We start from the raw sequence: 23,622 nt of genomic DNA, 5'->3' as shown, positions 1-23,622 counted from the left end.
ATTACTTGATCTGTCTTGTTAGTGCTAACATGTTTATTTTGAAGCCGGAAATATTTAAAGCTTTTGCTTTTGTTTTTTTAATCTCTGTATTTCCACAATTTCTTGCACAGAGCTATCTTTGCCTATTGCAGGTGTTAGTGCTTATTACATTATACTTCAGAATGTGGGAGAAAGTTTCTGATATTTCAATCTAATGAAAGTCATGAACTGGAAAAAATATAAGATGATATCCCATAATAAAGTAGTTGTTTGAAAATCTACATGGGAAACATACCCCCCAAGGGCACCTGGGTGGCTCAGTGGTGGGCGTCTGCCTTTGGCTCAGGCCATGATCCCAGAGTCCTAGGATCGAATCCTGCATTGGGCTCCCTGAGGGGACCCTGCTTCTCCCCCTGTCTGTGTCTCTGCCTCTCGCTCTCTGTGTCTCTCATGAATAGGTAAATAAAGTCTTTAAAAAACCCGAAAAGATGCCCCCCCCCCAAATTTTATGTGTAGGATTTATCCTACAGATATACTTGCATATAGCAAAGGTTAGAAGGTTTTCCAATTAATTACTGTTTGTAACATAGCCAAGGAATGTAAACAGTCACATGTCCAAATAGGGGGTTGGCTACATAAATTGTGACAAATCCATTTGCTAGGATATTTCATAGCTGTTTTAAAGAAGGAAGTGGTTTTTTATATATTGATATGGAGGATTCCTGAGATCTACCACTAGGTGAAAATCAGCAAGGTGTAAAATAGAATAAAATACTGATCTAGCATCAGGTTTCCTCCGTGAAGCTATTTATAGGTTGACTCTGAAAGGCTGTAGATATACATAAATCTGGTAGCAGGAGTTGCATTCTTCCTGCAAGGGGATTTTCAATGTGAGATGGGGCTTTTTGCTCTATATCTTTTTGTAATTTGTCATTTTTAAACCCTGTACAAATATTACCAATTCAAAAAAAATGAATAAAAAAGCTTTTTAGAAAGGTTAATGTAGCATGTGACATAAAGAGAAAAGTTAGTTTGGCTACTTTACTTACTGGTTGCCTCTAAAGTGATAAACATATTTTTGTTTCAGCATCCTTGTCATGAAATCCCATCGTTTTTCCATGAAAATATTCTCCAGGGGGGCTTTTTAAAATGTCTTGCCTTTGCATATACATTTTAATCATTTTAAAAACTACTCTGATCAACTGACTGCTGAAATGACCGAAGCCACTTGAATGGCCTTTTTTTTTTTTTTAAAGAGAGAGCGTGAGCAGGGAAGGGGGTGCCATGCCATGCGGAGGGAGAGGGAGAGACTCTCCAGCAGGCTCCAGGTTCAGTACAGAGCCTAACTTGGGGCTGGATCCCATTACCCTGAGATCATGACCTGAGCTGAAAGAGTCAGATGCTTAACTGATTGAGCCACCCAGGTACCCCTCACTTGTTTTGCTATTTTTTTTTTCTCTAGATGACACTGTTTTTAAAAAAGATTTTTTGAATTAATTAATTAATTGATTTATTTATTTTAAAGAGACAGAGGAAGAGTGAGTGGGAGCAGAGGGAGGAGCAGAGGGCGAGGGAGAGAAGCAGATTCCCCACTGAGTGCAGGCCGAACGTGGGTGATGCGAGGTGATGCAGGGTGATGCGGGATGATGCGGGGCTCAATTTCATGACCCTGAGATCACAACCTGAGCTGACATCAACAGTTGGATGCCTAACCGACAGCAATCCAGGTGCTCCTAGATGATACTTGGTGCAGATAAAATATAGCCACAAAAATATGAGTTATTCTCCAGTAGGAAAACTAATACATAGAAAATTGAAATAACTTTTGTCTGTACAAAATTATAGTGGTTTTTTTTTTTTTTTTGGCTTAATGAAAACTTGTCAGACAAAAGTCTGATTCTTTCTTAGGATTGCATTTCTCTGCCTTCTGTCTCTTTTCTTCCACTTTCCTCCCCATCCTTCCTCTTTTTCTGTAAATCGTGCAATCGCTTTTCCACTCTCCTCTTCACACTCACTGGGTCATTCACTTTCTCTCCTAGCCTTAAAGTTATGTGTGTCTTCCATAAAACAGAAACCTTTTATACTGAGAAATTTGAGCAGTCCTCATGTAAGATGCATCATGCTAACACCCTGTGAAAGATGAATGCGGTTTATGGCAGAATAACAACATCATTGTAATAATAACAGCAGTACGCACGTGTGGGTTTCTGGTAAGTCCTGGATGCAAGGCTAGCCCTACTTAGGGGAAGGAGGCTCTTTTGTGATGCGTCAGCTCTCTGGTTCCCACATCAGTAGCCTAACAGTAAGGAGCTACCAATATTGAGATAAATAGTTCTGTTAGAATCCATAAGTAGGGTGATCCTATAACTTATTATCTAAGCTGAATCACTTTTGAGAGTGAAAGGGGGATGCTGCTAGGGGCCGTACTGGGGCAGCACAGCATAAGCCAGAACTATCCCATGCCCTGAGACAGAAGTCTTACGGGCATAAACACTGTTAGGACAAGACAAAAAGAAAAGACTTACCAGTCACAGCTCCGGAATTGTATGAATATGTACCTGCAGAGAAGAGATTGCAGCTCAGTTATTCCTGGAGTCCTAAGGGCACTTATTTCTCATTAAGCAGGAGGAGTTTTGGACAGTTTGGGTCCCATCTTAAAGCTTTGAGAGATTCATGGCTGGCAAAACCAACCTCCCTTTAGCAAAGAATAAGGATAGTTTATTTAGATGCTAGGCCATGCTTAAGAATCAAATATGCCCTGTTTGCATAGCTAAGGAAACCATCAACAAAACAAAAAGGCAACCTACTAAAGGGGAGGAGAGATTTGCAAGTGACATCTCTGATAAGGGGTTAATATCCAAAATGTATAAAGAACCTTTACAACTCCGCACAAACACACACATACAAACACAAGCACACACATGCGAATAATCCAATTAAAAATGGGCAGAGGACCTGAATAGACATTTCTCCAAAGAAGACATACTGATGGCCAACAGACACATAAAAGGATTCTCAACATCCCTTATCATCAGGGAAGTGCAAATGTAAAACCACAATGAGATATTACCTTACACCTGTGAGAATGGCTAGAATCAAAAAAAAACAAGAAATAACAAGTGTTAGGGGGGATGTGTAGTAAAGGGAACCCTCATGCACTGCTGGTGGGAAGCAAACTGGTGCAGCCACTCTGGAAAACAGTATGGAGGTTCCTCAAAAAGTTAAAAATGGAAATATCTCTATGATCCAGTAATTCTACTGCTGGGCATTTACCCAAAGAAAACAAAAACACTAATTGGAAAAGAATATATGCACATCTGTGTTTATTGCAGCATTATTTGCAGTAGGCAAGATATGGAAGCAGCCCAAGTGTCCATCAATAAACGAATGGATAAAGAAGATGTGGTGTGTGTGTGTGTGTGTGTGTGTGTGTGTGTATACACACACACACTATATATATACACACACATATATATTTATATATTTATTATATATTTATATATAATAATATATTTATTATATATTTAATATATATTAAATATGTATTATATACTATTATATATAATATATATACACAATATTATAGTGTGTGTGTATATATATATATAGTGTGTATATATATACACACTATATATACACACACTATATATATACACACACTATAATATTGTGTATATATTATATATAATTGTATGTAATACATTTAATATTTATATATATTTATATATAATATATGTTTATATATTATATATATTTATATATTATATATACACAATGTATATTGTACATATATTGCATATATATATAGTGTGTATATATACATATACACAATATTAGCCATAAAAAAGAATGAAACCTTTCCATTTGAGATAACAATGGATGGATATAGAAAATGAGTGAAATAAGTCAAACAGAGAAAGACAAACACCATATGATTTCACTTAGATGTAGTATTTAAGAAACAGAACAAATGAACAAACAGACAAAAGCAGAAACAGACCCATGAATCCAGAGAACAAACTGATGGCTGCCAGAGGGGATGAGTGTGAGGGATGGGCAAAATAGGGGAAGGGGAGTGGGAGGTCCAGGTTTCCGGTGATGGAGTAAATAAGTTATGGGGATCAAAGACACAGCGTGGGAAATACAGTCAGTGGTGTTGTGGTCGAGAAAAACACCCCACAGAGAATCAGATATGCCTTGACGGAAGATATAGATTTACCCAGAGCTTTTCCATCCCACAGAGTGTGAATCCAGACTGCAGAAGGCTTCCACTGTCCTCCCATATCAGGAGGAGGCAGATATTATTCAGACTGGCAAAGCCTCTGCCATGCAGGTCAATACGGTGAGCCTTGTCACATCCAGGAGATGGACTTTCTTTTCCATCTGGACTGAACCAGGGCAGAGCACAGAGGTTAGAGAGCAGAGCAGGAGACTGAGGGTTACTGAGTTGTCTGGACTTTGGATCGGATGGTATGATGCTATGCAGTCAGCTCCCTTGAGGTCTCCACCTGCACCTCAGAAGCAGCACAAGGGCGGCTGACCTCTCCTAAAGTATGCGAAGCCAGTGCTAACCTGGCGTCTCCTGGGAGGCAGAGGGAGTGTGTTCCAAGGCCTTTGCTGTTGTCTGAGATGGGGCTTGGGAGGAGGGTTCATTACTGATCAGCCCTGTGGTTCCTGTAGCAGGAGGCTTTGACGGCATCGGCCTGGAGCCTGGCACAATAGTTGGCTTTGTGGCCACTTTGGTGTCTGACTTGGAAGTGAAAGTTGGCTCTGCAGGAAAGTGCAAGATATGGAAAGCAAATATTTAGAATAGTGTCTCTGCTAAGCTCCAGAAGAGAGTGGACTTAACACTTGCTCTGGTGAGTCCACGCTGGGCCAGCCCTCCCCCTCAGCACATTCCTCTATGGCTCTTTGGGAAAATCCCTTAACTATTCATCCATCTGGAATGGCCATGGGACTTTTGAGAATGCTAGGGGATCTACAGCTATTATGGTGCCTGTAAGTTGAAGATCCCATGGATTTGAGCAGACCTGGGCTGGTTTACTAGAGAAGGCACACAAGATGCTGTGAGAGTGTGCTCTCAAAAACTGAGCATAACTATATTTGCCCAAGACATCTGGGTTGTGATTTTAGTTTATTTTTTCCATGTATGCATGCCACTTTGGAAATAAGGGGAAGCCTGAGATTCAGGCTGACTGGATCGAAGAGAGGGTCCTGGTTTTGCTCTGATCTAGAGGAGGGTAGCCTGCCTTGTGTCCAGGTCCTCACCCTCCCTGGCAGATGGCTGCCCCCAAACTGGGAAGCATGGTGAAACAACTTCACTATTCTCTTTCCATGAAGGATGGGTCTTCCATTGTGATTGGTACCGTACCTAGGAAGCCTGGAACAAAGGAGTAAGCAAAGTGCCTCTGTGACCCCAGCACCTTTGGCTGTCTGGCTGTGCTGTGTGGGGCTGCTCGCCTGTGCTCTCCCAGCCGGCTAGGCTGGGAGACGTCCTCCTGCCCCTTAATCCCCTAGGTCACACGTTCCTCACGCCCCCTGGGCTGCCAGCACTCCGGGGACTGCACAGATAGAGCTCCCCCAGAACATCCCCACCCAAGTGCACATGGCCATGTCACCCCGCGTCAGAGATTACACTCCCACGTCTGAGATTTTGGCCGCACAGTTTCATCTCACCAGGTGTTTGATGCACAAACGCAAGGCTGGGAGGGACCGTTTGATTATTCTCATCCGTTGGTGAACCAGATGCACCTTGGGTTGGTTAAAGGGGTTTGGGAATTTCCCAAACTGAAATGCAGCCAGCACTCAGCCATATCTTCCTGTTTGTAGTCAACTAACTACCTCACTAACTAGGATGAAACCTCATTCTGGCCTCTGCATCCCCCCTTCAGCATTTGTTCTCAGCTTTGGCTTCCTAAGAATCACCATCCTAATTCCCAGCCCTAATTCCCAGACTGCTCCCCCAATGGCTAGAGTTCCGGGGCAATCCCAGTACACAGCCACAGTTAGGAAGCTGTGCTCCAGGGAAGGTGTGCCTCAGCAGTGCGGCCAACAACGGCAGGATGACTGTGCCTGGGCAGGAAGGAGCAGTCAGGGGCAGGGGAAAGCCACATTGGATAAAGGGACACAAAAAAATCAGGCTTTAAGTGTAAAGTAAGGCTCTCCTAGGATGTAGGGCACATTGTGCCAAGATATTAGCATCTAAGATTTCAAATTTCCTTCACAATTTCAATTTACTTTCAATTTACTTAACATCAGGACAGTGCTAAGGAAATTGGGATAGAAGATCAGCTAAGACCTTGGAATTGTGCAATGCTTCCGTACCAGAGCGATCATCGTTGGGATCGTTGGGGAACAATTCTGCACAGGTCCCTCGTGTGTCTGCACCCCATGTCAGCAGAGGCACTGACAAGTCCCTCTCTTGGGAATGTCTTTTCAAAGATGTTCATGTAGCTTTGGAAGGTGGAGACAGTGCCTCCCTCTGGAGCAAAAAGGCAGACATGGTCAGCTGGTTGTAAGAGACTCCAGTTTCTTGGTGTGCCTCAGTGACTCTTGATTTCAGCTCAGATCATGAGCTCAGGGTTCTGGGATTGAGCCCATCATCAGGCTCTGCACTCAGCATGGAGTCTGCTTGAGACTCTCTCTCTCTCTCTACCCCACCCAAATTCAAACTCATACTCTCTCTCTCTGTCTCTCTAAAATCAATTAATCTTAAAAAGAAAAAGACTCCAGTTTCTTGAACTCAGGCTTCTTCTGTTAGGAAGCAGCCTTCTGCACGTACAGGCATCTTGGAGGCCAACCCCCATTCATTGCCCCTATGTGACATGGAGATGAAGGAATTGACACAAATATGCCAATGCTCCTGCTGCCTGCTGGGCCATGTACATAAGAAAATCCTTGGCCTCTGAAGTAGGAATGTAATGTTTTCTACTGGCACCCATGAGGTTTTGGCGGGCTAATGTGCAAGGCATGCAAAACGGTGGATCCTCCCCAATTTTGATTTGGAAGTGCGTCTACAGCTAAGTCTGATCTGGCATATTAAGATTAGATTTGGGGGGCACCTGAGTGGCTCACCCAGTTACGCATCTGCCTTCGGCTCAGGTCATGATCCCAGAGTCCTGGGATCGAGCCCCGTATTGGGCCCCCTGCTTAGCACAGAGTCTGCTTCTCCCTCTCTCCCTCTGCCTCCCCACCATTCATGCTTGCTGTCTCTTTCTCAAATAAAGCAATAAAGAAATAAATAAAATCTTTTTTTAAATAAATCTTTTTAAAAAGTAGATTTTGAATCATTATTAGTTATGTGCCAATGAAACCTAGATATCAAGCAACTTTGACTTAAAAGAGAAAATTAAGCTAATCTAAAATTTAATTTTAACTTTAATAAGAAGTGTGTTTGGTCGTTTAAATTGGCAGTGGAACTCCAGCTGTGGTCCGAGAATTTCTGAATTCTGAGGGATTCATAGAGACCAGAGTCATAGCAGGGAATGGAAGTCCTTAAAAAGTTTTCAGCATCCCTACCTTTTCCAGAAAGGGAGGTGCTCTCTGGCTCTGGGGTCACCCCTGCCGGCACGTCTGAGGAGGATGGCCTTAGGTGAGTCAGGGAGGGGTCTCCTGGAGAGAGGATAACCACATGGCATTTATGAGCCTGAGGGTGGAAGCTGGAGTGCTTCATGACTGCACATAAATAAAAAATAAATATATAAATTTAAAATGGAGATATCTGGCTTCCTGGGCTAAGTCAGAAGCACCAGAAAGAAACAACCAACAATGTTTCCCAATCTTCAATTCCCATGCAAATACAAACAGACTGCAAACTATTTTTCTTGCCTTTCAGAAAGACTGGACATGTATCAAATGTCTTTTTATTTTTGGTTAGAATGATACCACTGAGATCAACTCAGTTTTATAATACCGTCTTTTGCATGGGAAAGTAAATACTACTCAGTAGATTCAGTTGTTTTATAAGAAAGAAAAATAAAGCACATTCCCAAGCACAGGAGGTTAGGAAAAGTAATGGAGGGAGTTGTTAGGTGTAGAAGGTGAGGAATCCTTGGGCTACATGAAACCTAAAAATCCTCCAGTCTTTAGGTTCTAAAAGTCTACGATTCCAGGTCTATCCCCCGTTTTTCCTCTACCCCCCCCCCACCTCCCCACTAACCAGTTCAGAGCCTGCAACTCATCTCCATCTTGGATCCATTCACCCAAAGGAATTGGCACTTTGAAGAAATAGTCACTTTGTCTGTGCTGGAAAGCCCTTATGTTTGCCCCTGGATGAACCCTCTGTGTCTTTGCCACAGTGTTATTGCTCATACCTGTCTTCACCCAGGTAGTTCATCACTTCAATGGCATTTGATGCCATGTGCCACTATGTTCCCCAGCTGAGCGATTCCTTTGCAACAAATAGAAGGCTTCCTCTTTGCCCTACCTCTGACGTCTGCATGACGTCATGCAGCGGGGAGGGGACAGGTGCACAAATCCAATGAGTAAGTCTGGCTCTTCAAGGAATCTTACAGCAGAGTGGGTTTGCTCTAGAACCACCCCTTTTGTCCACTCCCCTGGAGAGGAATTGAGAATTTCCACGTATACAAGAAAGTATCTAGCTTACAGTTGGACATGTACCAAATATGCAGTAAACCATGAGTTAACGGTTATTTTTCTAGAGTAAGTGGCTTAGTATTCCTGGAAATAGCACTTTGGACTTCCACTCCAAGATTGTTGGCTTCTGACATAGTTATCCAGTTGTGGACGGTTAAAGAGAAAAAAATAGATTCTGACAACCATCCCTCATGTGGGCTCAGGAGTGCTGGCTGGACACAGGACATGAGGGACCAGGCTAAGGTAGTCTCTGCTCCTTGGGTAGCCCCCATTCTCCTGGGTGGGTAGCAACAGAGAACAGTAATAATTTCCCTACAGGCTGTCTTCCAGGGAGAGATTGGGGAAGCTTTCTGGGCAGCAAGGCTGCTGTGAGCACACACCCTTTGTAGTTGAAATCTTGCTACCGTAAGCGTAAATCATTGATATTAATAGTACAGGCATACCTCAGAGATACTAGGAGTTCAGTTGCAGACCACCACAATAAAGTAAATGTGGCAATAAAGCAAGTCAAGTGAATATTTTTGTTTGTTTGTTTCTCGGTGCATAGAAAAGTTCTGTTTGCACTATACTGTAGTCCATGAAATGGGCAATGGCATTATGTCTTAAAAAAATCAGTATGCATACCTTAATTAAAAATACTGCTAAAAATTGCTAATCGGTAGGTCATAATCTTTGCTGGTGGTGGGGGTGGGGGTCTTGCTTCCATGGTGATGGCTGCTGACTGATCAGGGTGGTGGTTGTTGAAGGTGGGGTGGCTATAGCAGTCCCAAAAAATAAGACACTGGTGAAGTTTGCCATGGCGACGGACTCTTCCTTTCATGAACAACTTCTCTGTAGCAGGTGGTGCTGTTTGATAGCAGCATTCTACCCACGGAACAACTTCTTACAGAATTGGGGTCAGTCCTCTCAAACCCTGCCACCGCTTTATCGACTGAGTTTATGTAATATCCTATATCCTTCCTTGTCATCTTCACCAGAAGTAGATTCCATCTCAAGAAACCATTTTCTTTGCTCATCCATAAGAAGCAACTCCTCATCTGTTCGAGTTTGATCATGACATTGTATCAATTCCGTACTATCTTTAGGCACCACTTTTAATCTGGTTTCCACCTCATCTCTTTCCGCCCTATCTCTTTCCACCTCATCTGCAGTGACTTCCTCCACTGAAGTCTTGAGCCCCTCAAAGTCATCCATGAGTGATGGAATCAACTTCTCCAAAACTCTGTGAATGTGTATATTTGGGCCTCTTCCCATATTATGAATGCTCTTTTTTCTTTTTTTTAAGATTTTATTTATTTATTTGAGAGAGAGACAGAGATACCGACAGAGAGAGCATGAGCTGGGAAGAGAGGGAGAAGCAGGGTTCCTGCTGAGTGGGGAGCCCAACTCAGGGCTCCATCCCAGGACCCTAGGATCCTGACCTGATCCGAAGGCAGCCCCTTAACCGACTGAACTACCCGGGTTCCCCAATCATGAATGTTCTTAATGGCATCTAGGATGATGAATCCTCTCCAGAAGGGTTTTAATTTACTTTGCTCAGATCCATCAGAGGAATCACTATTTATGGCAGCTATAGCCAAATGGAATGTATTTCTTAAATAATAAGGCTTGAAAGTTGAAATGACTCCTTGATCCGGGGACCGCAGAATGGATATATTTTTTAGCAGGCATGAAAACAATATTAATTTCACTGTTCATCTTGACCAGAGTTCTTGGCTAACCAGGTGCTTTGTCAATGAGCAATCATATTTTGAAAGGACATTTCCTGAGCAGTAGGTCTCAACAGTGGGCTTAAAATATTCAGCCAACCATGCTGTAAGCAGATATGCTGTCATCCAGGCTTTGTTGTTCCATTTATAGAGCACAGGCACAGTAGATTTAGCATAAATCTTAAGGTTCCTGGGAGTTTTGGAATGGTCAGTGAGCATTGGCTTCAACCTAAAGTTCCAGCTGCCTTAGCTCCTAAAAGTCAGCCTGTCTTCGAAGCTTCAAAGCTTTGAAGCTATGCACTGACTTCCCCTCTCTGGCTATGAAAGTCCTAGATGGCCTCCTCTTCCCCTCTAAGGCTGTTTGTCTATGTTGAGAACCTGTTGTTTAGTGTGGCCACGTTCATTAACCACCTTAGCTAGATCTTCTGGACGCCTGGCTGCTTCCCTTTGCACTCTCCTATTATGGAGACGGCGTCTTTCCTTGAAGCTCAGAAAGCAACCTCTGCTGGCTTCAAGCATTTCTTCTGCAGCATCCTCACCTCTCTCAGCCTTCAGGGAATTGAAGAGAATCAGGGTGGGGCTTTGGCTCAGGGGTGAGTCTTTGGCTTACGGGAATGTTATGGCTGGTTTGCTCTTCTATTCAGACCCTTAAAACTTTCTCCTTATCAGCAATAAGTCTCTTTTGCTTACTTACCACTTGTGTGTTCTCTGGAGTAGCTCCTTTAGTTTTCTTCAAGGATGTTTCTTTTACATTCACAACTTGGCACACGAGGGCCTATTTTTTTTGGTCTATCTTGACTTGATGTGCTTTTTTTCACTAACCTAATCATTCCTAGTTTTGATTTAAAGAGAAAGACATGTTTCTTTCTTTCACATGAACATTTAGAAGCCATCATAGGGCAATTAATTAGCCTAATTCCAGTATTGTTCTGTCTCAAATGATAGGGAGGTCTGAGGAGAGAGAGAGAGGTGGGAATGGCCAGTCCATGGAGGAGTCAGGATACATATACAACATCAATTAAGTTAACCATCTTATGTGGGTGTGGTTTGCGGTGCTCCAAAAGAATGACAATAGTAACATCAAAGATCACTGATCCCAGGTTACCATAACAGATATGAGAAAGTTTGAAATGCTATGAGAATTACTAAAATGTGGGATCCCTGGGTGGCGCAGCGGTTTGGCGCCTGCCTTTGGCCCAGGGCACGATCCTGGAGACCCGGGATCGAATCCCACGTTGGGCTCCTGGTGCATGGAGCCTGCTTCTCCCTCTACCTGTGTCTCTGCCTCTCTCTCTCTCTGTGTGACTATCAAAAAAAAAAAAAAAAAAAAAAAAGACAATTACTAAAATGTGACACAGAGATACAAAGTGAGCAAATTGTGACACAGAGATACAAAGTGAGCAAATACTGCTGGAAAAATGGTGTCAATAGACCTTTTTGAGGCAGGATTTTCACAAACCTTTAATTTGTAAAAAACACAGTTATCTGTAAAGTGCACTAAAGCAAAACGCAACAAGATGAGGTATGGCTGGAGTCAATATTGACTAGGTTTCACTTAACATTTTTGACCCACAATGTTGATGTTGGGTTCATTTTCTAGATGAGGAACAAAGACTTCCAAGATGGTAGTCCTGAGCCCTCACTCAAAGAACCCCGTATTATGTGACCCTAAAGCCTATGTATTTCCAACTCTCAGGGGTGTTGTTTAGAGGCCCATTGGTTTATTTAGCCTCAGACGTCAACACAGATGCCTTGTCCCCCAGAGATGGGCTCACTCAGCTTCCCACACTATAGTTCCACTCTCTGAACAGCTTTGGTATGGGGGATGGAGAGACTTGCAAGGATGACTACTTACTGATGCACTTGAGACTGGGGATTGTCCAGTGGGCAGTGTTGGTGGTCTTGTTGAGCACACACTCAGTCAGGCTGGATGTCCCGGCTTTCCGCTTGAAGCCAGAGTTACAAGTGTACCGTTCCTTGGAGCTCACGCTGTAACTCTTGACCTGGATATCTGCGTGTTTGACAGATGTGGGAGGAGGGCATGTGATGCCTGCAAGGGTGTAGATAAGAGAGGAGAAGTGAACACATTTCAGGTTGTTCAGAGGTGTTCTCCAGGGCAACTTGGGCAGCACTCAGCACCTCTGTAGCCAGCGTCTGGCTTTCCTAGGGGCCCTTTAGGATACACCCCACATTCTAAACATGTGAAACATTCAGTAAGGGCTCTTATCATTTAGAAGTCTTCCAGGGAGCCTTGTCTTTAGTGCTTGCCTTCCAGCATGGCTAGGGCTTGGGGAGTCACCCATGGAAGCCCCATTCCCTCCCCTTCACTTCCTATCAGTGTCTCACTGTATCTCTTTGGCCCCATCCAGCTGGGCCTCTGCACTCTATTGCCTGAAAGCAGCAATAGCCTTTGGATTGGTCTCCCTGCCTGTTCTCCCTGAAAGCCTTAAATCCATTTCTGTAATATAGCCAGTCATCTTCAGAAATGCACGTTGGATGACTTCACTCTTTCCTGGTTGCCTGCTGCTCTTAGAATAAAAGCTAAAATCCTCAGGAGGTCTTCAAGGGTCTGCTGGACCTGCCTCCCACACCACCTCCCTAGCTACTCTTCCCCTTGGCTGCACTGACCTTCTGTCCCCCCATGGCACTGTTCTCCCCCAGCTCATCTCCTGCCATCCTTCCTAACTTGAACATGACTTTCTCAGGAAAGCTGCCCCCATTTCTCCTCCCCATCCAATCAGCCAGGTCCCATAGTTCTGTGTTCTCTCCTTATACAGCCAGCCACATTCATGGTTGTAGTGAAGACAACAAGATGGTGTAATAGCTGTATATCTCATCATTTGCACTTTGAGCAGCAGAGAGTGGGAGCCACATCTGTCTTGCCCAGCACCATATTCTCTGAGCCTAGTACAACATCTGGCAAGAGACAGTGTTCAAGAAACAGTTGTTCAGAGAATGATGCTTATTATGCACCTGCCCTTTACCCCAGCAATGTCACTTCTAAGAATTTATCTTACAGATATACTAGTATACTTATGAAGTGAGCAGGTACAAAGCTATTGATCGTAATAGCCAGTATCTACAAATGACCTTGTATGTGGTCAGCAGGAGACTAATTTTAGTAAATTACAATACAGCTACCCCACAAAGAAGTACTACTCAGCTGTTTACAACAGATGGACTGAAGTGGAAAGGTCTCCAAGACACACTGTTGGTTAGGAAGGAGAGGAACAGAACTCTGTGCGTTACGTGCCACCATCAGTGCAAAAGGAAGAAATGGTACCTATACACAACTTTTTGTCTGGACATAAAACCTCTGAAAGTATTTGAGGGACTATTAACCCTGGAGACGAAGCAGCTGAGAAACGCACAGGGAGAGACAGAGATTTTTTCCTGAATGCCTTTTTATACTTTGTTTGTTTGTTTGTTTTGTTTTGTTTTTTGCCTTTTCATACTTTTTGAATTTTTAGTCCTGCAAATGTTTTACCTGCTAAAAATGCTTTTGAAAGTTTTTGCAATGCCCTGTGTCTTTAGCTGCTCTGTACATGGATGTTTATTATTCCCTTTTCCTTTTCATCTGTTAATATATGCCAGGGTGAAAATTAAAATTAACAAGCAGTGCCACTCAGATATTCTGACCAATCAGGACAGCTGCTGGCAGTAATTGGGACAGGGGTGGGGTAGGAGTGGGGGTGGTTACCACTGGCCACACTGATGACAGGCCTAGCAGAATATTAGTTGTGCCCTATACTCATTCACTGTTTTAAGTATATGAAATATATCATAATAGAAAGGTAGGTAGGGGAGGGGAGATTTTAAAGTACCCCGCTGCAGGAACTCAGAAATCTTGGTTGAGCCTAGGGCAAGAGAGGGATAAATGATGCCAAGTGTGGGTGTTTCATTTTTGTGGCATTTCTACAGATAGGTGCTCAGTAGATCCTCAGGATAAGCCCTACAACCAGTCTGATGGCTTGTGGGCATGACACCTAGGGAAGTTCTCTGTCCTCATGTCTGGGTTTTGGAATGTACCAGGAACAGACAGCTCTAGTCTGAAAGTCTGACAAGTTAGCTAGCTGAGTCTGAAAGGACGGTAAACAGCCCAATTCCCAAGTGGATGAGGTGAGCTCAGTCACCTACCCAGATTAGACTTTGGTGCTAGGTCCGAGGGGGACAGATTCTGGAAGATGCAACTGTCTTCTGCAGCTCTGCATATTATAGTGAGGATTCTGGCTTCTGGAACAAGAATCCCCATCCATCCTGGAAAAATGTAATGTCTCTGATCTTAACCTGGATGTTCTAAGAAGGCTTGGTTTCCTTCTGCATCCTTCAAATAAGCCCCTCTTGTTTGATTTACCCAAATAGTATCTGTGTCTGCTTTCCAGCAATCTGAGCCTTCTTTTGGTTGGGCAGGATCTGGAGTCAGCTTTGACTAGCCATGGGCCCCCAAATGGCACTTTCTCCTTCCTTCCTACCTACTTCCTGTAGGTTGGCTTGTTTCTGCCTAGAAACCCTAGCTTTTGGGACTAGGGCCCTGACCCCTCTGCCCAGGTCTTGCTCATCTTTTCCTCCAGAGAGCAATCCCTGGATTGCTACACTACCTAGTTGCTGGCTTAGGTTTGGATGTCCAAGAACAACTGCCAGAATCACCAGGACACTTATCGCCTGGATCCCTTATGCCACTTCCCACTGGCCAGGTGGGCCTCTGTAGGTATTAGAATAGGAGGATTCCACCTCCAAATTCAGAATGTGGTCAGAACAACCTTCTCTAAGTGCCTGGCAGCCTGCAGATAGACCAGCCCGTTGGTGGGTCAGCTGTCAGATTCTCCTCCACTACTTCACAAAGGCCTCCCATGTGGGCTCTCCTGGCTGGGGTTCCAGCATGTCTCATGCCTGAGTCCACCTGGGCTATGACAGCCCCATGGGTCAGGAAAGCCCAGGCCTTACTTTGGTCTTCCTAGTCTCAAGAAAGGAAATGGATTATTTGACTTTCGTTCTTAATCTAACCACTGACTTTCTTTTAAAATCCCATCAACATCTAATCTTAGATTTTTGTATAATATACATCTGTGCTGTTTATCACCAATATCAGACTATCAGCATGATGATCTCAATGTTCTCTCTTCCTTCACATGGCTGCTAGAACGGATGCAAACATTCCCCTTTCCTTTTGAGTAAGGTCATAAGATAGTCTTCACTTTAACTTACTAGTCCTCTATTATTTCCTTACTATTTCTATAAATAAAGTTAATAGAAGAGAGAAGAAATCTATCTGCTTAGATTGACTTCCTTTACCATCTCCTCTCTCTCTCTCCCCCCCCCCCCCCATCTTGTCTTTGGGATATATCCTGTTTGCCCGTATCCCTGCCAAGATATTTTTATTCACCAGGTAGCCCTCAAGTTCCATTTTAATTTCAAATAATGTTCTGGATCTACTGATCTTCCCTCTCTCAACTTTTTTCAGTCTGTGTTGTTTTCTGCATTTTTCCCAGATTCGGGATTTTTGTCCGCAAAAACCATTCTGCATCTTCTAAGTGTTGATATATTCTCCTCCACTTAGAATGGTGGTTTTCAACTTTCAGCATTTCTGACACACTTTGAAATAAAACATTTGTGACCTGTCCCTCAAGATGACTTTAAAAAGCCAAGGCAGTGGTGACCATATCAGCAAGAGTTATAAAGACTCACAGCTACAGTAGGAGGGCATCAGTGCTAACATGTGACTCATCCAGTTGTCCTTTGGAGCTGGTGGCTGTGTGTGTGGGACAGTTTATTGAGTATATGAGAACTCAGAGTTCTTACAGAGTTCAATAAATATGTAATCTTCTTTGTGGTAGCTTGACTTATTCCCCTTACCTTAGATTCATAGCAGATAGTGCCCCTCTCAGCTCAACACCCCTATTGCCAAACATTGTTGTCCTTGTCATATTCACTTTAGCAGCAGTGAATGTGACACATCAAGAAGGGAAGAGGTCACAGGAAGCAAGTTATATGCACTGTTGAGAACCACTGTTTTAGAAGGAAAAGCAAGCTGGGACAGACACTGAGTAAACAGTGACGGTCTTATGGTCCCTATAGATTCTCTTCTGAAGCCCATCTCTGCTGTTAAATCTGAGGGCCAAGATCTAGAATCACTGTCAACGCTTCTTTTCTCCTTGATAGTCTATAGGAACCAGTTGTCATCAATGAGAAAGACAGATGCAGTCCAGGTTTCTCACCATTGGAGGAAGAAGTTGTAACTATGGAACAAGGGAAAGGATGACTGGAATGTACCCATGATGTTAGAAGAGAATTGGGGTCGGAGATGTTGTATGTAATCATTGTGTGTGTTCACCTGCATGTGTACATATGTCTGTACATGGCAGTGTGTATGTGCAGGTGTGTTTGTGTGTGCATGATTTAGCACTGTCCTTTTATGATGCCTAGAAGCACTGACATATTAACAGTGAGCATACTTGGTGCCCAGATCTTGGTCTCCACTAGAAGAAACAATGGCTACTTGGAGAAAAGGCTGATACTTGATCTCAATAAAAGATCAACATGCTGTTTTACTTATCTTAAAAATATTTTATTTATTGAGAGAGAGAGAGAGAGAGAGAGAGAGCACATGGGGAGGGGCACAAAGAGATGGAGAGAGAGAATTTAAGCAGGCCTCATGCCGAGTATGGAGCCCAACATGGGGCTCAATCTCATGGCCCTGAGGTCATGACCTGATCTGAAATCAAAAGTCAGAAGATTAACCAACTAAGCCACCCAGGCACCCCACATTTTGATCTTTTAAAAGATCAAAAGATAAGCCTGGAATATTGTTGTACCAGAAAGTAAAGAAATACTCAAGGAAAGATGGCAACAATGTCAAAAATATATTGTTCAAATGCTGAACTGGCTCTCACTAGCCACATCCAGGACCTTTTGAGTATTAAAGGAACAAAATAAAACAAAACTCCCTAAGTCTGTGCTAATATAAATAAATAAATAAATAAATAAATAAATAAATAACAGGGGAAAAGAGAGAGAGAGCCCTCCTTACAGTATAAAACGAACTAATTTAGAAAGAATAATGGAGTAATAAACGAACTAGGGGTGGTGGAAAGGGAGGAGGGCAGGGGTGGGGGTTACTGGGTGGTGGGCACTGAGGGGGGCACCTGACGGGGTGAGCACTGGGTGTTATTCTGTATGTTGGCAAATTGAACACCAATAAAAAATAAATTTATTATTAAAAAAAAGAAGAATGGAGTAAGAGAAGAAACAATGGATGCTAGGATGAGCAGATTGCAGTTTGATCAGGGACAGGATATTCATATAGGTGGTGGATTGCACTGGGTCAGTTCAGCTAAGCTGGACACACATTCCCTGAATCCCCTTTCCTGATGGTGCCCAGTTAACCTGTGACACAGTCACCAATCTTGTGCTGCCTGACACAATTCACTGAGAAGGAGATAACATCACACCTGTGGTATTTCTCTCCCGGATCCATAATCTGAATCTGATCATGAGGAAACACTAGATGAACATAAAATGAGGGACATTCTGAAAAATAGCCTGTATTTGAGGTCAAGAAAGATAAGGGGAGCACCTGAGTGGCTCAGTTGGTTGTGTTCAACTCTTTTTTTTTTTTAAAGATTTTATTTATTTATGCGGGGGGGGATAGAGAGAGATTGAGCAAGTGGGGAGAGGAGCAGAGGGGGAGGGACAAGCAGCCTCCTCCTGAACACAGAGCCTGACGCGGGGCTTGATCTCAGGACGCTGAGGTCATGACCTGAGGTGCTCACCTCTCACCAAGGTGAGACACCTAGGTGCCCCAAGTGTCTGATTCTTGGTTTTGTCTTGAGTCATAATCTCAGGGTTGTGGGATTGAGCCCCAAATGGGGCTCCACGCTGGGTGTGGAATCTGCTTGGAATCTCTCTCACTTTCTGCCCTTCCCCTCCCCCACTGTGGGCATGCCAGCTCATGTGTGCCCCCTCTCTCTCTCTGTCTCTCTCAAAGAAAGAAAGAAGAAAGAAAAAAGGGAAAGAAGGAAAGAAGGAAGAGAGAGAGAGAGAGAAAGAAAGAAAGAAAGGAAGGAAGGAAGGAAGGAAGGAAGGAAGGAAGGAAGGAAGGAAGGAAGGAAGGAAGAAAGACAGGCAGAGAGGAAATATTCCAGACTGAAAGAGGCTAAAAGAGACATGGCAACACAAAAGGCACCATGTGTTCCTGGATTAGATCCAGAATTAGGGAGAAAATGGTGAACAAGGGCATTATTGGGACAACTGACAAAATTTGAGTATGGCCTGCATATTAGATAATAGTATTGTGTCAAGTGTAAATTTTTGATAATTGTTCTATAATCATGTGAGAGTGTTGTGTTTTAGGAAGGCACGTAAGAAAACGTATTCTTGGGAAATAATCCTGAGTATTTAGTCATAAAGGGGCATAATGTCTCCAGCTTAGTTTCAAATGCTTTAGAGGAAAATGCACATGTGTAATAAATTTATGTAGTTAGAGATGGGGGGTGAAAAGCAATGGGGCAAAATGTAAACAGTTGGTGAATCTGGGTAAAGGGTATTCAGAGGTCTCTTTTCTGTTTTTGCAGTTTTACTGTAAATTTGAGGTTGCATCAGAATAAATAAGTTAAAAAATAAGCAAAGTAAGTAACCAAACAAAAACCACTCGTTGAATGGTGCTTGGGTCCCTTTCTTTGAGGACTGCTCTTGAAGGAAACTCTAAGAGCCTTTGACAACTCAGGCCAAGATTATAATTAGTTAGGAAATGTTCTTTAATTATTTCCCTGCTCGTGGCTTTCAGATTGCGGTCTTTCCCTCTTTTCTTGCCCTCTATTCACACCTTTTAGAGTTCCTTCTTCCATTTCCAGGGTCTAAAAGTAGTGTTTGCACTCTTTCTACATTCGGTATTTTGACTGCAGCTTTGTTTTGGTGTGCAGGTTCATCATTGTCATATTTGAGTCCTCATTCTGCTACATCAGCTCTGCTCCTTACTACCTTCATCTTCATCATGGGGCCCGTCAGTGATTCCTAAATGTGAGTGTGCAGTAGAACCACCTGGAGGGCTTGTTAAAACACAGAGTGTGTGTTGGGTGGGGGGGTGCCTGGGTGGCTCAGATGGTTGGGTTTCTGCCTTTGGCCCAGGTCATGATCCGAGGGTCCTGGGATGGAGCCCCACATCAGGCTCTCTGCTTAGCGGGGAGTTTACTTCTCTTTCCCTCTGGTTCTCCGCCCCCACTTGTGTGCTCACTCTAACTCACTCTCTCTCTCTTTCTCAAATAGATGATTAAAATCTTAAAAACAACAACAAAACAGAGTGATGGGCTCTCCTCCCAGAGCTCCTGAGTCAATAGGTCCGGGGCAGAGCCTGAGAATCTGCATTTCTAACAAGTTCCAGGTGACGGTAATGCCACTGGAAGCTTGCACCATGCCATATGGAACCATGCTATATGGCATTTACAGATGCAGAATCTCTCAGCATCACATCAAGTTGCTTTCTTGTGTGGATTTTCAGTTTCTCTTGAAGATGTTAATAACTGCTTGTTCATACCTTTCCCTGCTATTGATATCGTCAGTGAAGATTTCTTTTACAGGGTTCCTCATGATGTGCTCTTCTGAATTTCTATTCTAATAGTTTCTAACCCAACCCAATTCCCCAATCTCTATATAAAAAATGTACCCATCCACCATGCATATACGTGTCTGCATGTGAATGTGTATGTGTGTTTAGCTTGGTAGTTCTGTGGGTTTAGCTCCACGCTACCAAAATCTTAACTCTGCATCTGCGGTGCTCTGCTGTATGTTAACATAGATGGGAAAATACTTAGAAATGGAGGGTGGGGTGGAACAGGGAGGAATGATCATAAAACACTCTACTCTAGAAATATTTAACAGTAGACCAGAATGCATAGTCCCATAAAAATACTAGACTCTGCTCTATGATAAAATGTTCCTTCCTTCCGAGGAAGCCCTGATGGATGATCACCTTTGGACCTCTCGAGTAATATTACATCATTGGTAACTGGACAGTCTCCTTTCACACACAAAACCGTGACGCCAGAGGACACGAAAGACAAGAAGTCCCCAGAGGGAAAGGCTAGGCAAAGACTGGATGTCACTGGTAGGAGTGTATTTAACTGGTTTTTTCCTTACCTACCCCTTTCCTTCCTTATGCCAGGTTTGCTCTTTAATGCTGACAGCACAATTGTCTTAGGCTTGGAGGAACTTGTGAGATCACAGAGCCACGCTATCAGCCTCTGTAGGACTGATGGCCCCTACCATGCATTATTCTGAAACTTTGGAAGGGAAGGAGACTCTAAGAACCCATACCTCACCCCCAAACACCATACATAGTTACTTCCAAGACCAGTCCATTTTGGGGGGGATTGCAAAGACAGCTTGCACAAAACTGTATTTGTCTTTTTATACCTGTTTTCCCTTAGCATATTGTCCTTAGTGCAATCCACATATGCTACAATATTACACAGTTTCTTTTAAAGGCTGAATAATATTCCACTGTTATGTATATGCCACATTTTGATTATCCATCATTCATTTGTTGATGGACACTTGGATTGATAACATGTTCTAGCTCTTATGAATAAATCTGCTATGAACATGGATGTACAAATACCTCCCTGAAACCCTACTTTCAAATCTTTCTGGTGTATTCCTGGAGGTGGACTTGCTAGATCATATAGTAATTCTGTTTTTAACTTTTTGAAGAACTGCCATACTGTCTTCCACAGTGGCTGCACCATTTTGCATCCCCACCAACAGTGCACGAGTCCTCCTTTTCACTACATCCTCTTGTTTTTGTTGTTCCTGACAGTATTCATCTAAATGGGTATGAGATGGGCAGCCCAGGTGGCTCAGCGGTTTAGTGCCGCCTTCAGCCCAGGGCATGATCCTGGAGACCCAGGATCGAGTCCCATGTCAGACTTCCTGCATGGAGCCTGCTTCTCCCTCTGCCTGTGTCTCTGCCTCTCTCTCTCTCTCTCTCTGTGTCTCTCATGAATAAATAAATAAAATCTTTAAAAAAAAATGGGTATGAGATGTACCTCATTGAAGTTTTTATTTGCATCGCCCTAGTGATTAGAATATTTTCATGGATTTAACTGCCATTTTTATATCTTCCTTGGGGAAATACCTATTCAAGTTTCTTGCCCATTTTTGAATTGGGCTGTTTTTTGTTTTGTTTTGTTTTGTTTGTTTGTATTTTTGCTGTTGAGTTTTAGGAGTTCTCTATATATTCTGGATGTTAATCCTTTATCAGATATACGATTTGCAGATATTTTCTCCCATTCTGTGGCTTGATCTTTACTCTCTGGACAGGGTCTTGTGATGCACAAAATTTAAAAATTTTCACGAAGTCCAATTTGTCTATTTTTTCTTTTGTTTCCTGTGCCTTTGGTGTCATTTCCAGGACATCATTGCAAATCAAATGTCATGAAGCTTTAGTCCTATGTTTTGTTCTAAAAGTTTTATTGTTTTAGGTCTTATACTTAGGTCTTTTGTCCATTTTGTGTTAATTTTGATATATGGTATTATAGTAAAGTTCCAATGTCATTATTTTGCATGTCCAGTTTCCCCAGCACCATTTGTTAAAAGACTGTCCTTTCCTCTTTGAATGGTCTTGGCCCCCTTGTCAAAAATCATTTTGCCCTATAGGTGGTGGTTTATTTCTAGACTATTTCATTCATTTGTGTGTCTGTCTTAATGCACATACTATACTGTTGTGATTACTACAGCTTTGTAGTAAGTTTTGAAATCAGGGTATAGGAGTCCTCCAGTTTTGTTTTTTCAAGATTGTTTTGGCAATTTGGGTACCTTGAAATTCCATATAAATTTTAGGATGGGTTTTTCTATTTCTACAAAAGATGTCATTGGGATTTTGATAGGAATTGCATTCATTCTGTAAATAACTTTGGGTAGTATTGACACATTAACAATATTAAATCTTTCAATCCATGACCATGGGATTTTTTTCCCATTTATTTGTGTCTTCTTTCACTTCTTTCAGCAATGCATGGTAGTTTTCATTGTACAGGTCTTTCAGCTCCTTGCTTAAATGTATTCCTAAGCATTTTATTGTTCACTGTTAGTGAATAGAATTGCAAGTGATTTCTGTATGTTGACTTTGTATCTTGCTATTTTGCTGAATTCATGTATTCTCACTTTTTTTGTGTGTGGAATTTTAAAGTCTCTCACATATAAGATAATACCATCTGCAAACAAAGGTAATTTTATTTCTTCCTTTCTGATCTGTGTGCCTTTTATCTCTTTTTCTTGCCTAACTGCTATGGTAGAACTTTCAGAACTATGTTGAGTGGACATGGTGAAAGTAGGCATCCTTCTTGTTCCTGATCTTAGAGGAGAAGTTTTCAGTCTCTCACCATTGAATATAATGTTGACTGTGAGGTTTTTTGTATGGTTTTTATTATGTTGATGAAGTTTCCTTCTATTCCTAGTATTTTGAGTGCTTTCTTTTTTTAATCATGAAAAAGTGTTGAATTTTGTCAAATGCTTTTTCTACGTCAGTTGAGATGCACATGTGTTTTTCCTTTTTCATTCTGTTAATGGGTATGTTATACTGATCAATTTTCATAGGTTGAATCATCTTTGCATTCCAGGAGTAAATCCCACTTGGTGATGGTATATGAATCCTTTTAATATGCTGCTGAATTCAGGTTGCTAGTATTTTGTTAAGGATTTTTGCATCAATATTCATAAAGGATATTGGTCTATAATTTTTTGTTCTTACTGTTTCCGTATCTGGCCTTGGGATCAGGGTAATGCTGGCCTCACAGACTGGATTAGGAAATGTTCCCTCCTCTTTAAGTTTTTCTACCTTCTAGGTAGGTTTTGTGTTGCTAGGGATTTGTCCATATCACCTAGGTTGTCTGAATTATTTGTATACAATTACCATAGTAGTCTCTCATAATCCTTTTCATTTCTATAGAATTGGTAGTAATGTCCCCATGTTCATTTCTGATTTTAGTCATTTAAGTCATCTCTCTTTTTTTCTCAGTTCATCTAGCTAAAAGTTGGTCATTTGGTTGATCTTTTTTGAAGAATTGACTTTTGGTTTCATTGATTTTCCTGTTTTTCTATTCTCTACTTCATTTATCTCTGCTCTAATCTTTATTATTTCCTTCCTTTTGCTAACTTTGGGTTTAGTTTGTTCTTTTTCTAGTTCCCTGAGGTATAAAGTTAGGTTGTTGACTTTAGATCTTTCTTTTTTCATGTAAGCATGGATAGCTATAAAGTTCCTTCTTAGCTCCACTTTTACTGTGTTCTGTAAGTTTTGGTATGTGTCTTTTCATTTTCATTCATCTTGAAATATTTTTTAACTTCCCTT

General features: G+C 42.3%; 1 protein-coding gene across 2 annotated transcripts in view; it reads right to left on the bottom strand.

The window, feature by feature from the left end:
* Positions 1–23,622, bottom strand: part of IL15RA (interleukin 15 receptor subunit alpha) — a 51,640-nt gene that overhangs the window by 7,938 nt on the left and 20,080 nt on the right. Inside the window, exons 2-5 of one of the 2 annotated variants that reach the window (XM_072825910.1) lie at positions 12,139–12,333; positions 7,498–7,590; positions 4,552–4,749; positions 2,505–2,537 (exon numbers count right to left, since the gene is read on the bottom strand). In XM_072825910.1, coding sequence (XP_072682011.1) covers positions 2,505–2,537; positions 4,552–4,749; positions 7,498–7,590; positions 12,139–12,333 — 519 coding nt within the window. The remainder of the gene's footprint in view (positions 1–2,504; positions 2,538–4,551; positions 4,750–7,497; positions 7,591–12,138; positions 12,334–23,622) is intronic. The other variant, XM_072825911.1, reaches the window with a different exon arrangement.

The sequence above is a fragment of the Canis lupus genome, chromosome 5 (genome assembly GCF_048164855.1).
Source record: "Canis lupus baileyi chromosome 5, mCanLup2.hap1, whole genome shotgun sequence".
In the NCBI taxonomy this organism is placed as follows: domain Eukaryota; kingdom Metazoa; phylum Chordata; class Mammalia; order Carnivora; family Canidae; genus Canis; species Canis lupus.
Note: the sequence above shows the minus strand (reverse complement) of the source record. Positions and strands in the feature narration are given on the sequence as shown.